Source organism: Squalius cephalus, assembly GCF_949319135.1.
Source record: "Squalius cephalus genome assembly, chromosome: 6".
Classification (NCBI taxonomy): Eukaryota; Metazoa; Chordata; class Actinopteri; order Cypriniformes; family Leuciscidae; genus Squalius; species Squalius cephalus.
In genome coordinates, this window is record NC_137127.1 from 14199481 (window position 1) to 14219758 (window position 20278).

The 20278-nt window shown below is 37.2% G+C and overlaps 1 protein-coding gene across 2 annotated transcripts in view; it reads left to right on the top strand.

Moving 5' to 3' along the window:
- Nucleotides 1-20278, top strand: part of hipk2 (homeodomain interacting protein kinase 2) — a 93920-nt gene that overhangs the window by 59944 nt on the left and 13698 nt on the right. For both annotated transcript variants that reach the window (XM_079873439.1, XM_079873440.1), the window contains exons 3-7: nucleotides 9433-9556; nucleotides 12830-12949; nucleotides 14386-14472; nucleotides 17983-18167; nucleotides 18287-18449. In XM_079873439.1, coding sequence (XP_079729565.1) covers nucleotides 9433-9556; nucleotides 12830-12949; nucleotides 14386-14472; nucleotides 17983-18167; nucleotides 18287-18449 — 679 coding nt within the window. The remainder of the gene's footprint in view (nucleotides 1-9432; nucleotides 9557-12829; nucleotides 12950-14385; nucleotides 14473-17982; nucleotides 18168-18286; nucleotides 18450-20278) is intronic.

A 20278-nucleotide genomic window follows, 5' to 3' on the forward strand; every position in this document is an offset into this window, starting at 1 on the left:
ATTTTCTCTCCGACACAGAGGCTAAAGGAGAAACGACTCTGTTGTGTTCGCTCTCTACTGTATGCTGACACCTTTCTCCAATCCCAACACACACATTGCTTAGATTTACAAATTGCATACTGTTATAATGCTCTAAAAGTATGTACTTTTGAGTGCATAGTTAGTGAATAGTTGGGACTAATGCTTAATTCAAAACATGTCAGAATTATATTATTTAAAAAATTGCACATGTACACTACCATTCAAAAGTTTGGGCTCGGATAAGCTCTACAAGTCTGTTTTCATTTTAAAATTTTAAAAGATTTTAAAATGCATTCCTGTGATGGAATATTCTTCAGTGTCACATGATCCTTCAGAAATCATTCTAATATGCTGATTTGATGCTCAAGAAACATTTCTTATCATTACCAATGTTAAAAACAGTTGTGCTGCTTAATACTTTGGTGGAAACCGTGACACTTTAAAAAAAAAAAAATTATGAACAGCAAGTTACTGATACTTTTTGATCAATTTAATACATTCTTGTTGAATAACCACTGTAAAAAGTGAATAGTTGGATCAACTTAAAAAAATTACTTCAATTGGTAACACCTAAAGAAATTAAGTTTTCTCAACTTAAATTATCACGTTTTATCGTGAAAAATGTGATAATTTAAGTTGAGAAAACTTAATTTCTTTAGGTGTTACCAATTGAAGTAATTTTTTAAAGTTGATCCAACTGTTCACTTTTTACAGTGAATGTATTAATTCCTTGAAAATAAAAACACCCTAAACTTGTAAAGGGTAGTGTATCTTTAGCATATAGCTAAATTCATTACCTCAAAATGAATTGGGGGTTCATGAATTAAAAAAAACAAGTGTGGGTTTGGCCTTGCATTCTCTGCCATGTTTATTTATACGTTTTTTTTTTTTCTTCTGAAAAAGTTGAATTAAAATTAGCAAAAAAGCATGTATAAAAATAAACTAGTTTTAACATGAGATGCACGATTCCTGATTTTGCATACTGTAGGATGGATAATATGTTAATTATGGATTCCAGCATAGACACAGGACATCAGCCGCCACCTGTTCAGAAGCACAGCTTGAACACACAATATCAGTCCTGCACAATCTGATTATTATACGTGTGGAGGTGTGCTGGACTGCTGGACCGTAGAGGAGGTGGAAGACAGATAAGAGACAGATGGAGGTGTGATGGAAGGGGGTGGCACATTACTGATTTATCTGGTCAGCGTAGGTGAGCGTCTCTCCTTCTCTTTTTCTCAGAAGCGAAAAGAGAGGAATGACAGCCTTGTGTTTCCCAGAGGCAGTGTGCTGAGACGGAGAGTGTGGCGTGTGGGCTCAGAACTGAAGCCGTAGGGCAGAAGGGCTTTGTGATAGACAGATTGGCTGATTTATTGGCCTATATTTGGCCCTTTTTGGCTGATAATAATCATACCGTTTGGCTGATTATCAGAATTATCTCCACCATATTTATTTTTTCCCCTTTCAAATTTACAAACAGCCTTGTGAATGAACATTTTCTGTTTTCAACAGTTTTTAGGAGAAATTGCTTAATGTGGATTTTTTAATGGCTGTTGCAAATATCTAGGGTATGCTTGCCAATGACCAGTATATTGGCCAATATAACGGCTGATTTGCTATCATTACATTGAAATGTATAATGTGATTAATATGGATTATACTTAGCTAATCATGATTATTCATTATTTAAATGCCTCTCGTGTTCACCAAGGCTGCATTTGTTTGATCCAAAGTAGTAATATTGTGAAATATTATTTCCATTTAAAAGAACCGTTTTCCCTTTTCTATTTTAAAATGTAATTTATTCCTTTGATGGCAAAACTGAATTTTCAGCGTCATTACTCCAGTCTTCAGTGTCACATGATCCTTCAAAAATCATCCTAATATGCTGATTTGCCGCTCAAGAAACATTACTCATTATTATTAATGTTGAAAACAGTTGTGCTAAATAAATTCCATTTTGTGGAAACCTTAAAAGGTTTTTTTTTTTTTTTCCCTTCAGGATTCTTTGGGTAGAAATTTCAAAAGAACAGTATTATAAATTTGTTTACTGTCACTTTTAATATGTGCTTGCTGAATAAAAGTATTTCTTTAAAAAAAATCATGCTGACAACAAACTTTTCAACAGCTTTATTTATTTGTTTATTTCAAATGAATATATATCGCTTATTTTTACATCAAATTATTTATTTAAATTTGGAAGAAGACTATTTTAACTATTTTATTTAATGTAATGGCCATATAAATGGCCAAAAATAAGCTGATATGTCAGTATATTTAGTGAATCCTGTTCATTTTACCAATTTTGTGCATATGTCAGTATAATATTGGCCACCCTGCTGTCTATCATTGAAAATTCCATACATTGTTTGACTATTAGTTTGAGCTATAGCACAGTACAACACGACACAGCAAAAAAAAATTGCATGTCATATTTGTGTTGCAATAATGCTAGAAGTCCCATCAACTACTGACACTATTGCATGATTTAAATTGTTCCAGAGTACATGCACACAGAGACACCAAGACAGAATCATTTATTCTGGTGATAAAATGTTTTAATCATGGGTGTGTGTCTGAGAAAGTTGTGGGAAGAGAGTTCCACTTGTAGTGCATTCCACTTGGGGCCCGACTGCAAATGTGAGAGCGTCCGTTAGGACACTCATTTTGTGGACCTTTTCCTCGTGCAGAAAGCTCTTGACGTGACCCACATACTTACACAGGCTGCTTAAGAGATTGCTGAGGCGAAAGAGAGAGAAAGGGAATGAGACAGACAGTGGGCGGAAGAGAGAAAAGAGAGGGAGCTAGAGTTGAGGGCTCATGACTGATGCAGCACCCTGCGGGCTCTTACAGAAGGGCTGGGGTCACTCAGGTGGGACGCAAAATGTGTTATTGGCATGATTGTTTTGCACACAGTATATTTAACCCTTAAATGCATGAATGTTTCACCAATCATTATGACATATGGTTTTTGGCGACCCGGATCTATATCTAACACGGATGGGTCTCTCCCTATCGCGATTATATAAAACTCTCCTGATATTAGAGTAACAATTACAGAAGAATCAAATAAAACATAGCCTATAATGTTACCTTTTGGAGATTGGAAGGGTTCAGTTTGAGCAGATGTTTTATACCATCATCACTGTCATCATCAGAGTTCATTTCCCAGTACATTCAGCATCTGGCTCATATTCGCGATCTCGAACACATATTCTCAAAACTATCATTTTCAACATCTTCAATATTTTGATCTCTGACAGCTTCTTCACCAGGTCCACCATCATGTGAAAGTGACACTAATATTTGAATGCGTTGAGCTCTGCAGAAAATCCCTGAGCCATTTCAAGTTTTGCTGATGATACTTCCTATTCTTTTGTTTTCTGCCTGCGGTAACTATGAGTGAAACATCACTTCATCATTCTGTATCAGACATCGCCACCTTGTGGAATAAAGGTGATTTGCACTTATTCAGTCATCAAAGATTCAATTATTGTTGTGACAATAATTTAATATAAGAAATTAAATGTAATAAATGTTTGTTTTTTTTAAATAGAAAAACTGTTTAGTATCTCCTGTCATTTGGATGTTACAGTACCCATGCACCCATTCATATGCACACATTATCACTCATAATCCACAATCGTACGTGGGCCATCTGAGGTAGACTGCATTTTGTCCACTTGATGCTTATGTGTGTTTGTCAGAAGGTCAGTTGTGTAAGAGTGTCATCACTCTCGCTGTCTCTCTCTCTCTCTCTCTCTGTCTGGGGTGGTGGCATGTCTGTAATTAACAGTCTATGGTGGAAATGCTGTAGGAGCCTGAGATGTGAGGGAGGGTGAGGATTACAAACCTGTGACGCCACTGCACAACCTCTCTTTGTTTGTTCAGTGGGACTCTAGGACGCCTGAGTGATCTATGGGCCACAATTCGGCTCTCTGCAACTCGATGTCTTTTCCTGTACCTGACTGGCACGCAAAGGAAGTTGTCGATTATACAAATATGTACTGATGGATTGTGGTTAAGTGGCATGTGTGAATGTGGTTTGGGAGGGGTGGTTATTCTTCTAAATCTTGTTATATAACAATGTACATATATTATTATCGACATTATTATTTTTATGTATAGTTTTTAGTTATTTTGGATATTTTGCATTTAGTAGCATTGTATATGCTTTGTATCTAGTCTGTAAATAAGCATTCAAGTAAGAATTGAATTGTACTTGAACATACAACAATAAACTTTGACTTGACATAATGGGTATTTTAATCACTAGTTTGATTCATTTTGATGTTTATTTAAAAAAAAAAACATTTTGGTAACTACTGTATTTATAATTCATTCTGAAACAAAGCAATGTGTTATTGTAAGAAAATTATCCATATAACTTTATAAACGTACAGTATAAAGTACACGGCTGTACGTGAGTCTATTTCCGGCGGACGAGTGATCTCTGACCCAATGTGTGACGTAGGATGTAGGCGTAGCGTAAGCTTAGGTGAGAGTAGACGCCTCTCGACTGGGCAACAAACTCAAGCTCCTCTGACATTTCTCTTTAAAAGTTCTAATTTTAGACTTCTAATTCGTGACCGGTGTTTTGTTTTGCTCTATCCTCTGCGCTTCTGCGTTCGTCAATATGTCATTCGTCAGGTCAGAGGTCACTCTTCCATCGGACCTAGACTCACGTGCGAACGTTACCGGAAGCCAGTGATTATAGTTTATAAAGTTATAAATATGGATTTTTTCTTACAAAAACGCATCGCTTCAGTTCAGAAGGCCTTTATAAACCCCCTGGAGCCGTATTGATTACTTTTATGATGGATGGATGGATGGATGCACTTCAAAAACTACTCTATTCACTCCCATTATAAAGCTTGGAAGAGCCAGGATATTTTTTAATATTACTCTGATTGTGTTTGACTGAAAGAAGAAAGACATAAACACCTTGGATGGCTTAAGGGTGAGAAAATTATGGGATAATTTTCATTTTTGGGTGAACTAACCCATTAAGATGTTGATTCAATAGCCACTTTTTGGATAACTTGCAGTGAGTACATGAGTTGATTCACAAAAAGATGTTCTGCCATTATTTTTGCAATTCACATTCACAACATGGGTAAAATAAGAATCTAAAGTTTTCGTCTCATTGCATAAACGTTTCAAAATGAATTCCTTTTTTGCATGAGGTGTCTATAACAGTGAAATTAAAGAGAAGAGGTCATCAATTCGCTTTTTTTCCTCTCACTCTCCCTCATTCTACACTTTCTGTCTTGGGAATGCTAATGACGGAAGAAAGGGAGTGGAGAGAGTGACAGCTTCGTCAGCGATTTCCTCTGCATTTTGAAAGGAGAGGGAGAGGTTCACAGGGCCTTGAAATGAAAGAGCACTCCCTCAATACGAGCACAATAAAAGGGAGGACTATTTCCAAGGTTGTTTTAGTAAGTTGTCGAAGCGCTGTGGAGAGATGACCCCACAGTCTGACTCTGTGGAGATGGAAATCTAAACATCTCCCCCTGCCTCCCTCATTCTCTTGTTCTTACATGCCTGGACTGTTTGTTTTTGTCTCCGTCGTTTACCTCCCTTTTGCTCTCTCTCTCACTCTTTGTCTGTTCCTCTCTTTCTGTCACACCGAATCGTATTTCCCTTTCCGCCCCCTCGCTCCATCACTCTTTCCCTCGCCTCCAGCCTCAGGTGCGCGATAGATGTCTGTGTTTCCCTCGGTGAGCCCACCTCACACAATGTTTATTAAAATGGCACGGCGGGAACTTCTGGCCTCCTCTGCTTTAGTGCGATGTGAGGACAGGACATAAATATTAAAATTGATTCCGAGGGAGAGCAGCCAATCAGCGGGCACCCAGAGGATCAGGATACACGGCAGGATGAATTCATTCTTTCAAGTTGTTTACGCCAAATTCTGACCCTATCATCTGAATGTCGCAGCAGAAATTGAGACTCATCAGACCAGGCAACGTTTTTCCAATCTTCTATTGTCCAATTTTGACGAGAAAGTGCGAATTGTAGCCTCAGTTTCCTGTTCTTAGCTAACAGGAGTGGCACACGGTGTGTCTTCTGCATATCTGCTTCGAGGTTCGACGTGTTGAGCGTTTAGAAGAGCTCTCCTGCAGACTTCGGTTGTAACGAGTAGTTTTTTGAATTTACTGTTGCATTACTATCAGCTTGAACTAGTCTGGCCATTTTCCTCTGAAAAAATGGCCTTTTCGCCGCTCACTGGATATTTTCTAGACCATTCTCTGTAAACCCTAGAAATGGTTGTGCTTGAAAATCCCAGTAGATCAGCAGTTTCTGAAATACTTTATACTAGAACAATCCGTCTGGCACCACCAAACATTCCACAATCAAAGTCACTTAAATCACATTTCTTCCTCATTCCTCAAACTTCAGCAGATCGTCCTGATCATGTCTACATGCAAAAATGCAGTGGGTTGCTGCCATGTGATTGGCTGATTAGATACTTGTGTTAACGAGCAGTTGAACAGTTGATTTGTATGTTATTGAATATTGTATTGCATGTGCTTTATGGTGTGATTTATGGTGAATAAGTCACGGTTGAAGAGCGTTGTTATTATAACCGTTTTATAAATAGTAATACAATACAATATACAATACAATCATTAATTATAACAATTTCCTAAACGGTGACAGAAGTACAACGCATAATAGCACTGGGAGATGTAGAATTGTGGCCTGGAAAAAAAGCAGGGCATCGTCTGTGGTTATGAGTGGTGGTCCATATTGAAGGTCAGCTGTGATCGATGCTTTTTGACATGCCCACGCAGAATAATGTCAGAGCCTCAAATAGCAACTGAGTGACCATGTAAATGTGGGTTTGAGTGGTGTTTATGCTTCATTAAGGAACTGATAACCTTTGCCTGACCCCATATTCACAACATCATTTACCCCAATGCAAGAGACCCAGTGATTATTTGCACACTGCAGTGGTTCTGATGGGTGCAAAGATTTTGCTTCTGTGCTTGTTTGCACTATCCTAAGTGGCATTATGTACAAGAAATGACACCGCATGGGTGCATCGGGCCTGCCATGCAAATATCAACCCCGGGATCGGATGTTTGCACTTGTGTGCATACTGTCACCCCATGCATACATGTAAGCTGCACAATGATACGCATGCAAATAAAACGCACACCTGCAGGGTCACAACCTGACAGGTTTTAGGTATGCAAAACGTACCACAAATGAACTCAAACACTCTCTCCGCAACACATCTGCCTTTCTATAGGATCTCATATTTCCATGTGTGCGGATCTGGAACAGGGTTGTGAATTCCTCACCACCACAGATTTTTGCATTACAAGCAGACGTTTTATATGCAAGAGAATGAGGATGATATTTAGTGCTGCGCGTGTTTGTGTTTATCACACCCGCTGAAAGTCCTGCATCAGCAGCTGCTGGTCTGTTTTGCATATGGCATTGGAAGAAGGGAGAGAAAAGATTGAAGTGGGATATGCATTTGCATACGTGGCGGCCGTAATGCGTCCTCGGTGTCACAGAGATACTTTCAGCTGGTAGCGCTGTGGCTTATTTGAATGACATCGAGAAGACCAGCATGCACGAGGCTTGGGTGGCATGACATCACTCCAGAAGGGTGATGTCCTGCGCCACATACCTTACGTGAGAGCCAATAGGAGATTTAACTGCCAAACTTGAGTCTTTTCCTGCCCTTGTGGCACCCGTGAGTTGTATTTTGTTTCTGTTTTGTCTCGGGTGCTCCTCCGGCACTTCCCTAGGAAAATAGAAATAGAAACAAATGAGATGACAAATTGTTGGCCAAATATAAAAGTAAAGGACCAGAATTAATGTGGAATTCATAGTTTGATTGGAACCATTTGAGTTCATATTGAAACCTTTGACTTTTGATTACAGACTTATAGGGATGGATAATTGAATTTGAATAATATTCATTTCAATATTTGATTAACTATGCATGCTCATTTCCTCTATTTTTCCTTTATATTATGTTTGCCGGCATCTGTGAATCACATTGATATCTACAAACACCTATCATTTAATAACTGTTGAATGCAATCTTTAGTTAATCTCAAAATAAATATTTGTCTTTCTTACTACTCATTATGTGTGATGCCTACATCCACTTTAAAATAGTTGATTTCAATTTTTTTATTTTTTTTAGATCAAATATCAAAACTTTAATATCAGCCATGTATTGGTTAGTAGTCATAACGTCAAAATAATAAAAGCTTACCTGTGTCAGACAACATTTTAATGTTGAGGCATCCCTAAAATCTGTGCATCTTTATTTAATCACATTGCTCACTATAAGAGATAATAAAGAGATCTTGTGATTTCACAAGTTGTGTCTTGAGTTTTTCCTCTTGGTAGTAGTGCAATTTTTAGTGTTTTTTATTATTAATGTATACAAATAAAAGGTAATTTAATAAAAAAAAAAGCTTTTATTGTTATATTTTCAGTTTTCAGTTTAGTTTAACTTTTAGTAATTGTATACACTTTTTGTCACTTGTATTAGTTTATTTTTAAATGTATTTTTATCTAAGTTTTAATTTTAGTGAACGATAACGCTGCTTGGGTATGAACTGTTCTTCCAATGTCCAGTGTTGCCTTTACAAATAATATTACTGTGCTCTGAAACGAGGCGTCAGCCCATTATTTTTGTGTGTGTGTGTGTGTGCGTGTGTGTGTGTGTGTGTGTGTGTGTGTGCATGTGCGTGTGCGTGCATTCACCTTCAAGACTTGCTGAAATAAGTCTCTCTCTGGCATTTATTTATCTTCAATCCCTCTATCCAAAAGAGTGGACCTCCTTTTAATCATAATTCACAAGCAGCACCCAGAGTAATGCCGCTGTGTCCGTGGCAACAAAATGCATTCTGTGTTTGTCTTTATTACTCAACTCGGTCAACTTAAATGAGTACAATGAGGTCTTACGGCTGCGGTGTAATGAACGCCAACTTTGGGCTCAATGGAACAGGTTGCACATAAACTAGTTTTGGGCCAAAAACATCAGTTTCCCTCTGGCCCTCTCTCTGGTGGAAGACAATAATTGCTTCATAAATGTACACTCAAATAGATTGTTTGAAATTTCTATATCTATCTATCTATCTATGTCTGTCTGTCGCCATTTAATGTACAGTATACTGGGATAACATATAGTAAGCAACAGTGTCATTCAGATACTATTGTATTTTTGATTAATATTTTGAATTATCAGTTTTTATTTTTCCATTTTCATTTTAGGAAAAGTTTTAGTAAGTTTATTGTTTTTTTTACATTTATTTTATTTAAAGCAATATTTTTTCAGTGAACTATATTAACCCTGTTCAGAATTTTAAAATTGTACTTATTCTGCTGTGACTCTGTTGTTGAAGTTCATCCTCCACTTCTGTGTGTCTGCAGAGCTCCAGAGATCATCCTGGGTCTGCCCTTCTGTGAGGCTATAGACATGTGGTCCCTGGGTTGTGTCATCGCTGAGCTGTTTCTGGGCTGGCCGCTGTACCCCGGAGCATCTGAGTATGACCAGGTAAGACATTGTTTAAATCTAATTCTTTACTGCATCAGAATAGCCTAGGTTTTAGACATGCACTGGAATTCAGCTATAAGTTTCCACCATTAGTACATTTTAGGGTATTTGTTGTACTCAACCCTGGCTTTTCCCATTTGGCTGTTACCAAGGATGGTTTGGGACACCTGGGGCACCAGCCTCTATGGAGAAATTCTCTTGATGCCCTGCACACCAATTATTATTATTATTTTTTATTGGTAACGCTTTATTTCGATAGTCCACTTTAGACATTCTACTAACTATAAGTAACTTTTCAACTACATGTCAACTGTCATTAGAGTATTAGTAGACTGTGCTTAATATCTGCTAACACTTTATTTTGTTGGTCCCCCAACAGACATTCTACTGACTATAAGTAACTTGGCAACTACAAGTCAACTTGTTCTCCTAACCAGAACCCTAACACCTAACCATAACCTACCAGTCTACTGACAGTCTACTACACTCTACTAATACTCTAATGAGAGTTAGTTGACATGTAGTTGAAAAGTTACTTATAGTTAGTAGAATGTCTAAAGTGGACTATCGAAATAGCAAGGATGCATTAAATTGATCAAAAGTGACAGTAAAGACACTCATCGTGTTACAAAAGATTAATAATCTGAAAATTCAGCTTTGCCATATCAGAAATAAATTGCATTTAAAAATATATTAAAATGTAACAATATTTCACAATATTAGTTTTTTCTTTTTTTAATCAAATAAATGCAGCCTTAGTGAACATAAGAGACTAGAACATTAAAGAATCCTGCTGACCCAAACGTTTGAACAGAAGTGTATATCTCTAAAAATATATATCTTATGTCTTGTAATTGTAACTTTGAATTTTGTTCATAATTTTTCTAGACACCTGGAAAACCCACAAATGACAACTTTAGCCTCTCAAAATTCCATCTTTGTTAAATAGCTGCTAAAAATCTAGTTGATATAGGTTTGAAGTCATTATAACTGCAAGATTTAATGTCTAAATAATGAGAAATTACATTGCAAATATAAGAAATGAAGTGGCAGTTGTGAGGAATATTCACCATAGTCATTCCCAATTACTGTAAACACCTTTATAGTCAATCTATTTCAACAGTGAAGTCGACTAGTATGAAAAAGTTCATTCATGACTGTTTGATAAAAATTCCCAATGGCCCAGGCTATAATCCATCCTTGGCTATTTCTGTTTTGAAATTCAATAGTCAGTAATGATACGCTATAAAGAAATGATGTGTTCCAATTGGAAAATGACTTCGAAAATCTGAGTTATGAAATGACACGTCCTGTATGATATTCATTTAGAGAGATGGAGCATAGGAGTCTTGCTTTTTGTGCGTGTGAGATTGTGTGTATGTGTGGCCCTGCTGAGAGAGCCATCTCCTTTCTCAGAAAATGGCTGCAAAAACATCCCTCAATTACAGTTTGTGCTTAAGAAAGAGAAAACAAATCTGACTGTTGGCTGGGCCCCTGCTGTCTCAGCTCTCCTGAAGTGCTGTGTGTTTGTGTCGAAGTGTGTGTGTGTGTGTCTGTGTGTCTTCTCACTGACTTTCATCTCTCTCTGGCCACTCCATAGTTCTGGACACATGCCACAAACTGCCCAATTAGCCCAGATCCCGAGCTCTAAAGTGAGGCATTTTCTTTTGAAAAAAAATGATTCTGGCTTCATGGAACAGCCCAGGGCCAATGTTCTAGCTTTAAGCAAACCAAAAACGCCTTTAACAAGCTCTTAAACACAGCAAAGGACTTTGCAGATTTGTCTCCCACTATTTCTTTATACTACAGAGTTCAGCCCTCATTTGGTGCATTTATGAGGTCTTGTGTTTGGAAAGTATTTCTAAGGTATTGTGTTAAGGACAACTCGGCTGCCCAGTTTACTTTTGATTCGCATCTAAAACTAAGCTTGAAGAGTTATTTTCAGCCTTTGCGGCACCTTTGTGGCATTTCTAATAATGATGCTTGAAATCACATGCAGGAATCCTCAAAAAGTGAATGGTCTTATTTCATTAGACGGTAAATGAGCCAAACACAGTGATCAAGGTTTCTTGAGCAGCTATGAGCTCGTTCTCAGGGCACAAGATTAGCCGATTGGCAGGGGCCATGGAAGAGATTATTATTGTGGATTTCTTCGGCTGCCAGGGTCTTGTATTTACGCTTTTCAGGTGTGTGAATGGCATTCTGTGTAATTGTGCCACCCGGGTAGACCTGTAAAAAGAGGTTTTGGCAGGGGAAGTCAGTCAGTCTCTTGGTGACAGCATTCATCACAGATGCTGTTTATTCGGCTTCTAATGCTGGAATGTTGAAGTTGTGTCATCAGCGTGGCAGCCAAGTGACTGATATGTTTTCGAGCAGACAAAATGTCATCAGTCTGTTTTAACGCAGCTCACTGTTGCATTTCCCAGAAGTCCACTTAGAGCGTTAGTCAAGGTTTCTTGCACCAAAAACAGAATCATTTCATTTTTCATGACCATTTCCACCATCTCCCTAATCATTACAATCAAACAGACTGTTTTTGCTACTGTACTTTAAGACTTGTGTGTCTTAGAAAAGGCCTGAAAAAAGTAATAATAATAAATATTATTATAACAAATATCTAATACAATTAATAATAAAATAGAAATGAACAAGATAAATAATCTTTTAAAGAAAAGGCTTGATGATGATAATAAAATGAATACAACCAATTAATCAAAAATATATAATATAAATATACAAATAAATGTTTAACGTAAAATTGTAGACATGTTCAATAGTTCTATATGCACTGAAGTTTTAAAGACTTTGATTTCATGCTCCAGGTCTTCTGTTTTTGATCAAATTATTATTTATATTTATTTATTTTATCATTATGTTTTATTAGAATTACTATACTTTTTATGATTTTTTTTATTTCTTTATGTAATAATATTATTATTATTATTTTCAGCTATTTTCTTTAAAAGTTGTCATGAAACATAGTTTGCAACCCATTTTACTTCCACAATCTAAAGTCGTTATATTGGGCAAGAAATAAATGTATAGTAAAAATGTCAATTTCGACTTAGTTGACTATAACTTTTTTTTTGCAGCTTAGTTTCAGTAAACTGGAGAGAAACTTTGTTATTATCATACTATATGTCTACATATATAAAATGAGCTAGAAAATCCCCTTTTCCTTCCCCTTTAACTGGATCAAAACATTGAATATCCAGCATCAAATGTGTAACATAAGCTGTAAATCTCATATTGCCTGTGTTTGTCTTCCACCAGATCCGGTACATCTCTCAAACACAGGGCTTGCCAGCAGAGTATCTGTTAAGTGCAGGGACGAAAACAACCAGGTTTTTCAACAGAGACCCCGACTCCACCTATCCTCTATGGAGACTTAAGGTAAACTCCCTCACCTTGTTTCGCTTTCACACTTCCTTATTCTTTCTCACTTGGTTTGCATATAATATACAGCAACAATGTTTTTCACTTTCATTCCCTCACTCTCTAAACTGAGGCATCCACTACACCCTGTAAACCGACCAAGGGGCTAATGTGAGCTAAATGAGTTTTGTGTGAGACGACTTGGCAACCAGAGCAACATGGGATAAATCCTGCTTAACGCCCCGTTCTCGTTCTTCCCTCTTTCATTCCTCCTTCCCCTTATGCTCTGTTTCCCTCCACATTCCCCATCCTTACTGGGCTTATGGGCTGGTTGCCCATAGTCGATAGTTTTCTCTTTAGATTAACTTTAAGTGAACTTTTCAAAGCTTCACATGGGAAAACATTGATATTACTGAACAAGTTGCATTCCTAACCCTTCATATATATGATATGGATCCAATAAAACTAGAAAAACTCCTCCTGTGTAGTCAATACCTCCTTAAACTTTTTGGCCCTCAGTGCTTGTGTCTTGGACTGTAGAAATACTTAACTCAGTGTCAAGTACTTCCCAGAGATAAGGTTTTATCTTTCATAGTTCAGGAATCTTAATGGAGTTCTCAGGTATGTTTCGTTGCAAATCTGAGCACAATTTAACACTTTGTTGAGATCTCTCAAATTTGACTCTTTTCAGGAGAAAATGAAAAGAACCAGACAACTTCAGCTCTCCATTAGTGTCTAGGAGAAACAAATGAGATATGAAAGAGATTTAATTTGTGATTTTTCTTTGCTGTGAGTTTCATTTAAAATTCCAATTCCAAAATCTCTATCCATGTTGTAAGTCACATGTTTACTTTACCTATTTTCTTTCAAGTGTTTCATGATGTTCCTCCGTATCTTTACTGGGACAGTCCACCCAAAAATTTAAATGTACTCACCCTCATGTTGTTCCAAACCTGTATGACTTTGTGCCTTCTGCAGAACATAAAATAAGGTATTTTGACGAATGAAAGTAAAAGTGAATGTGACATGTGAAGGCCAAGTATGGTAACCCATACTCAGAATTTGTTCTCTGCATTTAACACATCCAAGCTCAGTCATTTCCTGCCGGTATTGAGACTCAAACCCGCAACTGGGTTACCAGTGTGATTCTCTAACCATTAGGCCATGACTGCCCCAAACCACGACTGGCCTAACCGTTAGGCCACGACTGCCCCAACCGTTAGGCCACGACTACCCCATGTTGTTTCGGTTACAATTGACTTCCTTTGTATGGACAAAATTCTTCAATATCTTCTTTTGCGCTCCACCGTAGAAAGAAAGTCATAAAAGTTTTGGAACGACAAGAGGGTGAGTAAAAAGATCATTTTGGATAGAGTAATGGGGTTATTTCTGATGTTGAAAGTGCTTCTACAGTGTTTTTTTTAAGTGGAGGCCATTCCTTTTTGTGCTTCCAGACACCTGAGGACCATGAGACAGAGACGGGGATCAAATCTAAAGAGGCTCGCAAGTACATCTTCAACTGCCTGGACGATATGGCACAGGTAGGAGTTTCGTAGTACTTTTGTTCATACCATAAAACAGAAGCAGAAATCTGGCTCATGGCTAATAATAACCTCCCTCACCTTCAAAAACATCTCAGACTCTGTGTGGAGAGTTTCCAGGAATACTCACACCTCTGTTACGCAGAAAACATTGATGTTATGTAACTGAGGACATGACTCAAAAGCACAATGGTGCATGGGAACCTTATACCCCTGGGAGCTATTCATTGATAAGACACATGACTTATGACCTTTTGCTTTCTGCAAGTTATTGAAATCAGCACGCTTCATCACCGGCCTGTCGTCAGATGTCTGAACGGTCCAGGCCAACAATGACGCAAACCTCAATTTGGATTTTCCCATAAGAACCGACTCCATCCCGCTTCATCAGATAAAAATGGCTGATCTAATTTACTGCAAATTCAGATGAATTCATGGAAATATGCTTATGCTTGGATACGCTTAATCTGTAATGTATCCATGCTCATGTCTTGTACAGAAACCTTGTTTTACAAGAATTACATCAGAGACTCATTTTCAGGTCAGGTCCTCTGGTGCTATGGTCTAAGTACGGACTTGCTCTGTAGTCCAGTGTCCTGCAGTGGGCTTGTGCACTGCCGTACAGTCAACAACATTTCAAGAAATGTTGTTTCAATTTTCATATCTCTGTGCTGTTGTAAAACCTCATTAACATAAAAGGATGGGAAATGTATATTTTCAATTAAGGTATTAGACCTACTCAAACAAACTCTAATAATGATAATACAACAAAAAAATGTGAACACTGTACGATGATAAACAAACAAAGGAATAATAATAATAGTAATAATGCAGATTATAATAATAAAATGAATTATTATTAAGAAAAATAATTGATTTGTTTATTAAATTGTATTTATATATTAAATACATAAATAAATGTATTTCTTTAATAAGAAATCATAATAAAATAAAACATAAAATGACATTTTTATTGTTTATTGCTTAGAAATCATAATAAAATAAAACACTACTTGAAATCAAATGAACAAATGAATAATAATAATAGATTATTTATAAATTATTATTATTATATAGTATATATTAGATAATAATAATTATACAAATATATGATACAAAATGCAAACAAAAAAAATTAAATAAAGTCTTTATTTAAATAAGCCACCTTAATGCAACAGTTGACAGTTTAGAGGCTAAACACATCTTTGTAACCTAGAATATGATTTTAGAACAACCAAACTGTGTGTGTGCGTGTGTGCGCGTGTGCGTGCTCAGTTTCCGCTGTTGCAGCTCTGCCAGTTTGAATGAGGAACATCTGCACTGCTGTCTCCATGATATGCACCTGTCTTCAAATTGTTGCACTCAGTGAATACGGCACTTGTGATTTCAACCGATTTAAATATGACAGTCAGATGTGAAATGGAGAGCAAGAAGAATGATTGTTCTCGGTTTCATCATCTTCAAGAGACAGTTCACTAAATGTGCGTGCGTAACTGTTTCTGCAAGATTTGTGCACGGCTGCTATGCAGGCACTCCCCTCGCTTGCGGTTCATATTCTGCGTCCTGAATGATTATTTTTCCTCTCGTGTCAAAGATTATTTCTTTATCATGTAGCAGGGTGATGGAAACAGAGAGAGAGAGACAGAGCAGGACTAAAATAGCATGCATAAAAGAGGACTCTGATTTGCACTGGTGACTGGCGGTTTATCTGATAGCTCGGGGTGGATAGACCACGGATAAACAGCATGGCGGTATGAAAAATGCGTTAGCCATCTCTGACAGGGAGTCCCAAAATAAAAAAAGCTCTGCTGCACTGCTTTTCACCTCTGGCAAAACACCACTATCAAACAATAAAAATGTGTTTCTTCAAATACAGGCACTTTTATGTCCCACGGGTTGATTTACAGATTTCAACTTTTTTGTAAATTTGGAGTGCTGTCAGTACAGAGAACAACGACAAAAATCGGTGTTGCCTACACCGTGTTATCCTCTTTTTAAAATTTGCACCCTGTTGATTTCAATGGGGCAAGTTTTAAACCTGCTTTTAGCCTCTTAACATCCTTGATGTGTCATTACAAGTGCACAGGTCATGTGAGTGATTCCTTCAGAGTGAACACGGTGAATCTGACTGCAGTAGATGTGAAAGATATGAATAAAAGTGATGTTAATTCAGCCAGCGTCCACAGTAGTCCACAGTAATCGATTGTCGAGTTCACGCGTGTGATCATAGGTAACTAAACCTATGCGCGTGAACTCGACAATCGATTACTGTGGACTTCAACCGAAAACAGGAAGTAATTACAGGTATGTGCGCTGGCTGAATTAACATCACTTTTATTCATATCTTTCACATCTACTGCAGTCAGATTCACCGTGTTCACTCTGAAGGAATCACTCACATGGCTGGGCAATTGTAATGACACATCAAGGATGTTAAGAGGCTAAAAGCAGGTTTAAAACTTGCCCTATTGAAGTCAACAGGGTGCAAATTTTAAAAAGAGGATAACACGGTGTAGGCAACACCGATTTGTGTCGTTGTTCTCTGTACTGACAGCACTCCAAATTTACAAAAAAATGAGCTCAATGTTAAAATTGACCGGAGTTCTCCTTTAAAATGTCCTCTTTATTCGTATTTTCTTCTTTGTATATGCCTTGTATGTATAGATTAAATTGTTTTATATTATATTTTATTATTATTTATCATTTTAATACTATTATATTGAATTACATATATATAATATTATAGAATTTTTTCCGGATTTGTTTATTTTTTATGTTTACATCTTCAGACGGCAATATCTGGCCCGAAGAGGATCTGTAAATAGCTGTAAATTTGAGGGCAAACATTGGGGAATTTCAGAAAGGTTATTGCTGCCCTCTGAGAAACGCTCACACTTTTTGACTGACAGACCTGTGTATATTAATAGAGTCGTACACGTCAAGCACTGCGGGATGTGGGAATTATTTCCACACAAACACTCACATGCATTATTTACAAAAGCTGTAAGATGTAAGCTGGATCAGAAGACACAGCTGAAAGATTTCATCATTTGAGGACACCCAGGCTTGCGTTGAACACACTAGGCCTGATTTATTCAGCAAATATGGTTGCTAATTTTCTCTACTTCCTTTATTCATGGATTAGCACTGTCCGGTGCAATTACAAATATTACTTAGATAAGCAACTTTTGTAATTTTGCATTAAAGCATTAGAGCATTAAACATTTTTCCTGCATTTTCTATGCTGTGGTAATTATAAAATGTGTTGAATTAAAGTGGAGTGCACTTAAATGAACAAGCAAGAGGCAGAACATTGTGATTGTTATTGAGTGTGAAATTCAATGGATTTTTTGGGGGGAGTTCAGAATATTATATATTTATATATAATAAATATAATATAAAACAATAACCATGTTTGAGGATCCCTAATGTACTTGTTGGTCTTTGTATGTCAGTCAATGTGTATGTCTCATTTCTAACTCTCATTTTTTTCTCTTTCGCTGTGTGCAGGTGAATATGACCACAGACTTGGAAGGCAGTGACATGTTGGCGGAGAAGGCAGACAGGAGGGAGTTTATTGACCTGCTGACCAAGATGCTGACCATCGACGCAGACAAGAGAATAACGCCCATAGAGACACTCAACCACCCCTTTGTCACAATGACACACTTGCTGGACTTCCCACACAGCACACAGTCAGTTCAACTACACCAACAGGAAACTTTTGGGGGGTGGGGGGTTGTAAAGGTTATGAAGTTTTATCAAATATGTTATTGTGTTTAGATCGCTGACTACGTCCTTTTCGTTTCTGCAGCGTCAAATCCTGCTTCCAGAACATGGAGATTTGCAAGCGTCGGGTGAACATGTACGACACAGTCAATCAGAGCAAGACGCCCTTTATAACACATGTAGCTCCCAGCACCTCCACCAATCTCACCATGACCTTCAACAACCAGCTTAACACTGTGCATAGCCAGGTCAGTATCCACACACACATTTACAATATCACATCTAACTAGTGACTTCCCATTACTGTATGTTGTTCTTAAATAAAGTTATGATAGGTAAACCATAAATGAAGTTTGTTGTTGTTGGTGTAAGTTCCTGACCTAGCAGGGTCAAAATTACTAAAAAATGACCTTTTAAGCTCAAATGAACAAATGCGATCAAAAAGAAAATTGGTTAATACACCACAATAAATAATCAAAATATATGTACTCGATAATGAAATAATAAATATAATTAAATTATGGTATCATAATTGCATTAAAGCATTAATATCCTTAAAAGCATCCTTAAACAAGACAAATGCACTTGAGAAGCCAGATAATATAAATATAATGTTCATAAATATTTGAATTATTACATTTATATTTCTGTTGTAAATAATTATTTGTAATTATAATAATAATTTATAAAAAAATAAATAATAATATATATATACTGTGTTAAATGTTGTGCAATATTATGTAATTACATGTTTTAATGGATATGGAGACAAGATTTTTGTGGTGTATGGACCATTTTCTTTTTTGAGCACATCATAAAAAAAATGACTAACTTATGTTTCAACCTCACAACTACAGCCATGTCAGAACAAACACAACAACAAGCTACAGTTTATGTGACAAAGTGATTCAGTTGCTACTTTAACCCTTGCCGATCCCTAGTTCAGTTTAGTTTACCTTAAAGCTGCAGATAATTAATTGCATTACATGCACTGACTCAGTGGGACAATCCAAAGAAATTAGTGTAGCATTGGCCCATTGACCACTAACAGTATCGGATGACTTCCTTCAGCGGACAGAACACCAGTCATATCATGGGCCATTTGGGCTGTGTGTATGTGCGCGTGCGTGTTTTTCCAGCCTTGCAGCCCTCTGTCACAATGTGCTGATTAACAACATGACAGCCTCTACTTCCTGCTTGGCTTGCATTTTACCACTTTGCAGCCTTAAAGATTGCACCACTTTGTTTCCTTCTCTCCTTTTGTTTCCTCCTGTTTTGCCTCAGTGCAGTTTAGCTTCACCAGGGAGCGTTTGTCGAAACTGCTGACAGAGGGCCAGGCTTGAATCCTATAATGCCTTCATTTTGAGTTCTTTGATCAGCTCAAAACGTGACTTTCCCCTTCGAATAAACATGTCTGAAGTCAAAAAGTCATACGGCTGTAATGTCATAGCATTCCGGCCTCATTGTAACTTCATGAGAAGAACATTGTGTAGGGCATTCAGTGTGTTCGAAGGGAAAGCTTGTGTAGCATTAGCCAGCTGTGAGGGTAAAGTGTTTATTTTGTGTGATGAATGCCATGGCGGCGTATTGATTAACTCTCTCCCCTGGTGCTCGTCGGCCTTGCTAAACGGTGAAAATGAAAAATGAAAAGCTCTGTACTGAATTCTCCCCATACAAACCTTAATGAAAAGTCTATAATTACTAGCTGTGGCATGAGATGAAACGGTATTGCTTTAGTAACAGATAAAAGTAAATAACACTAGCTTCCATTAAACGAACTGATTTTGATGGTGCACCAGAGTTTAAGCACACCTTTTTTGTCTATTATTTTGTTCAATTCTTGGAAGAAATGACAGGCATTTTACATGGAAATGTACTTGGATGGTCATGTCTAGATGATAAACCTCTTCTACCTCCTTCTACCAAGGTTACAGATAGGGTTGGTTGACGAGACACTCCAATCAAATAGTTTACAAATGCGGCATGTGAATTTCACAAGACTTTTTGAAGAGGGTTTCCATCTAAACATGATCTATTCAGACTTGACCTCGAGTCATTTTTTTTTTTTTTTTGGAAT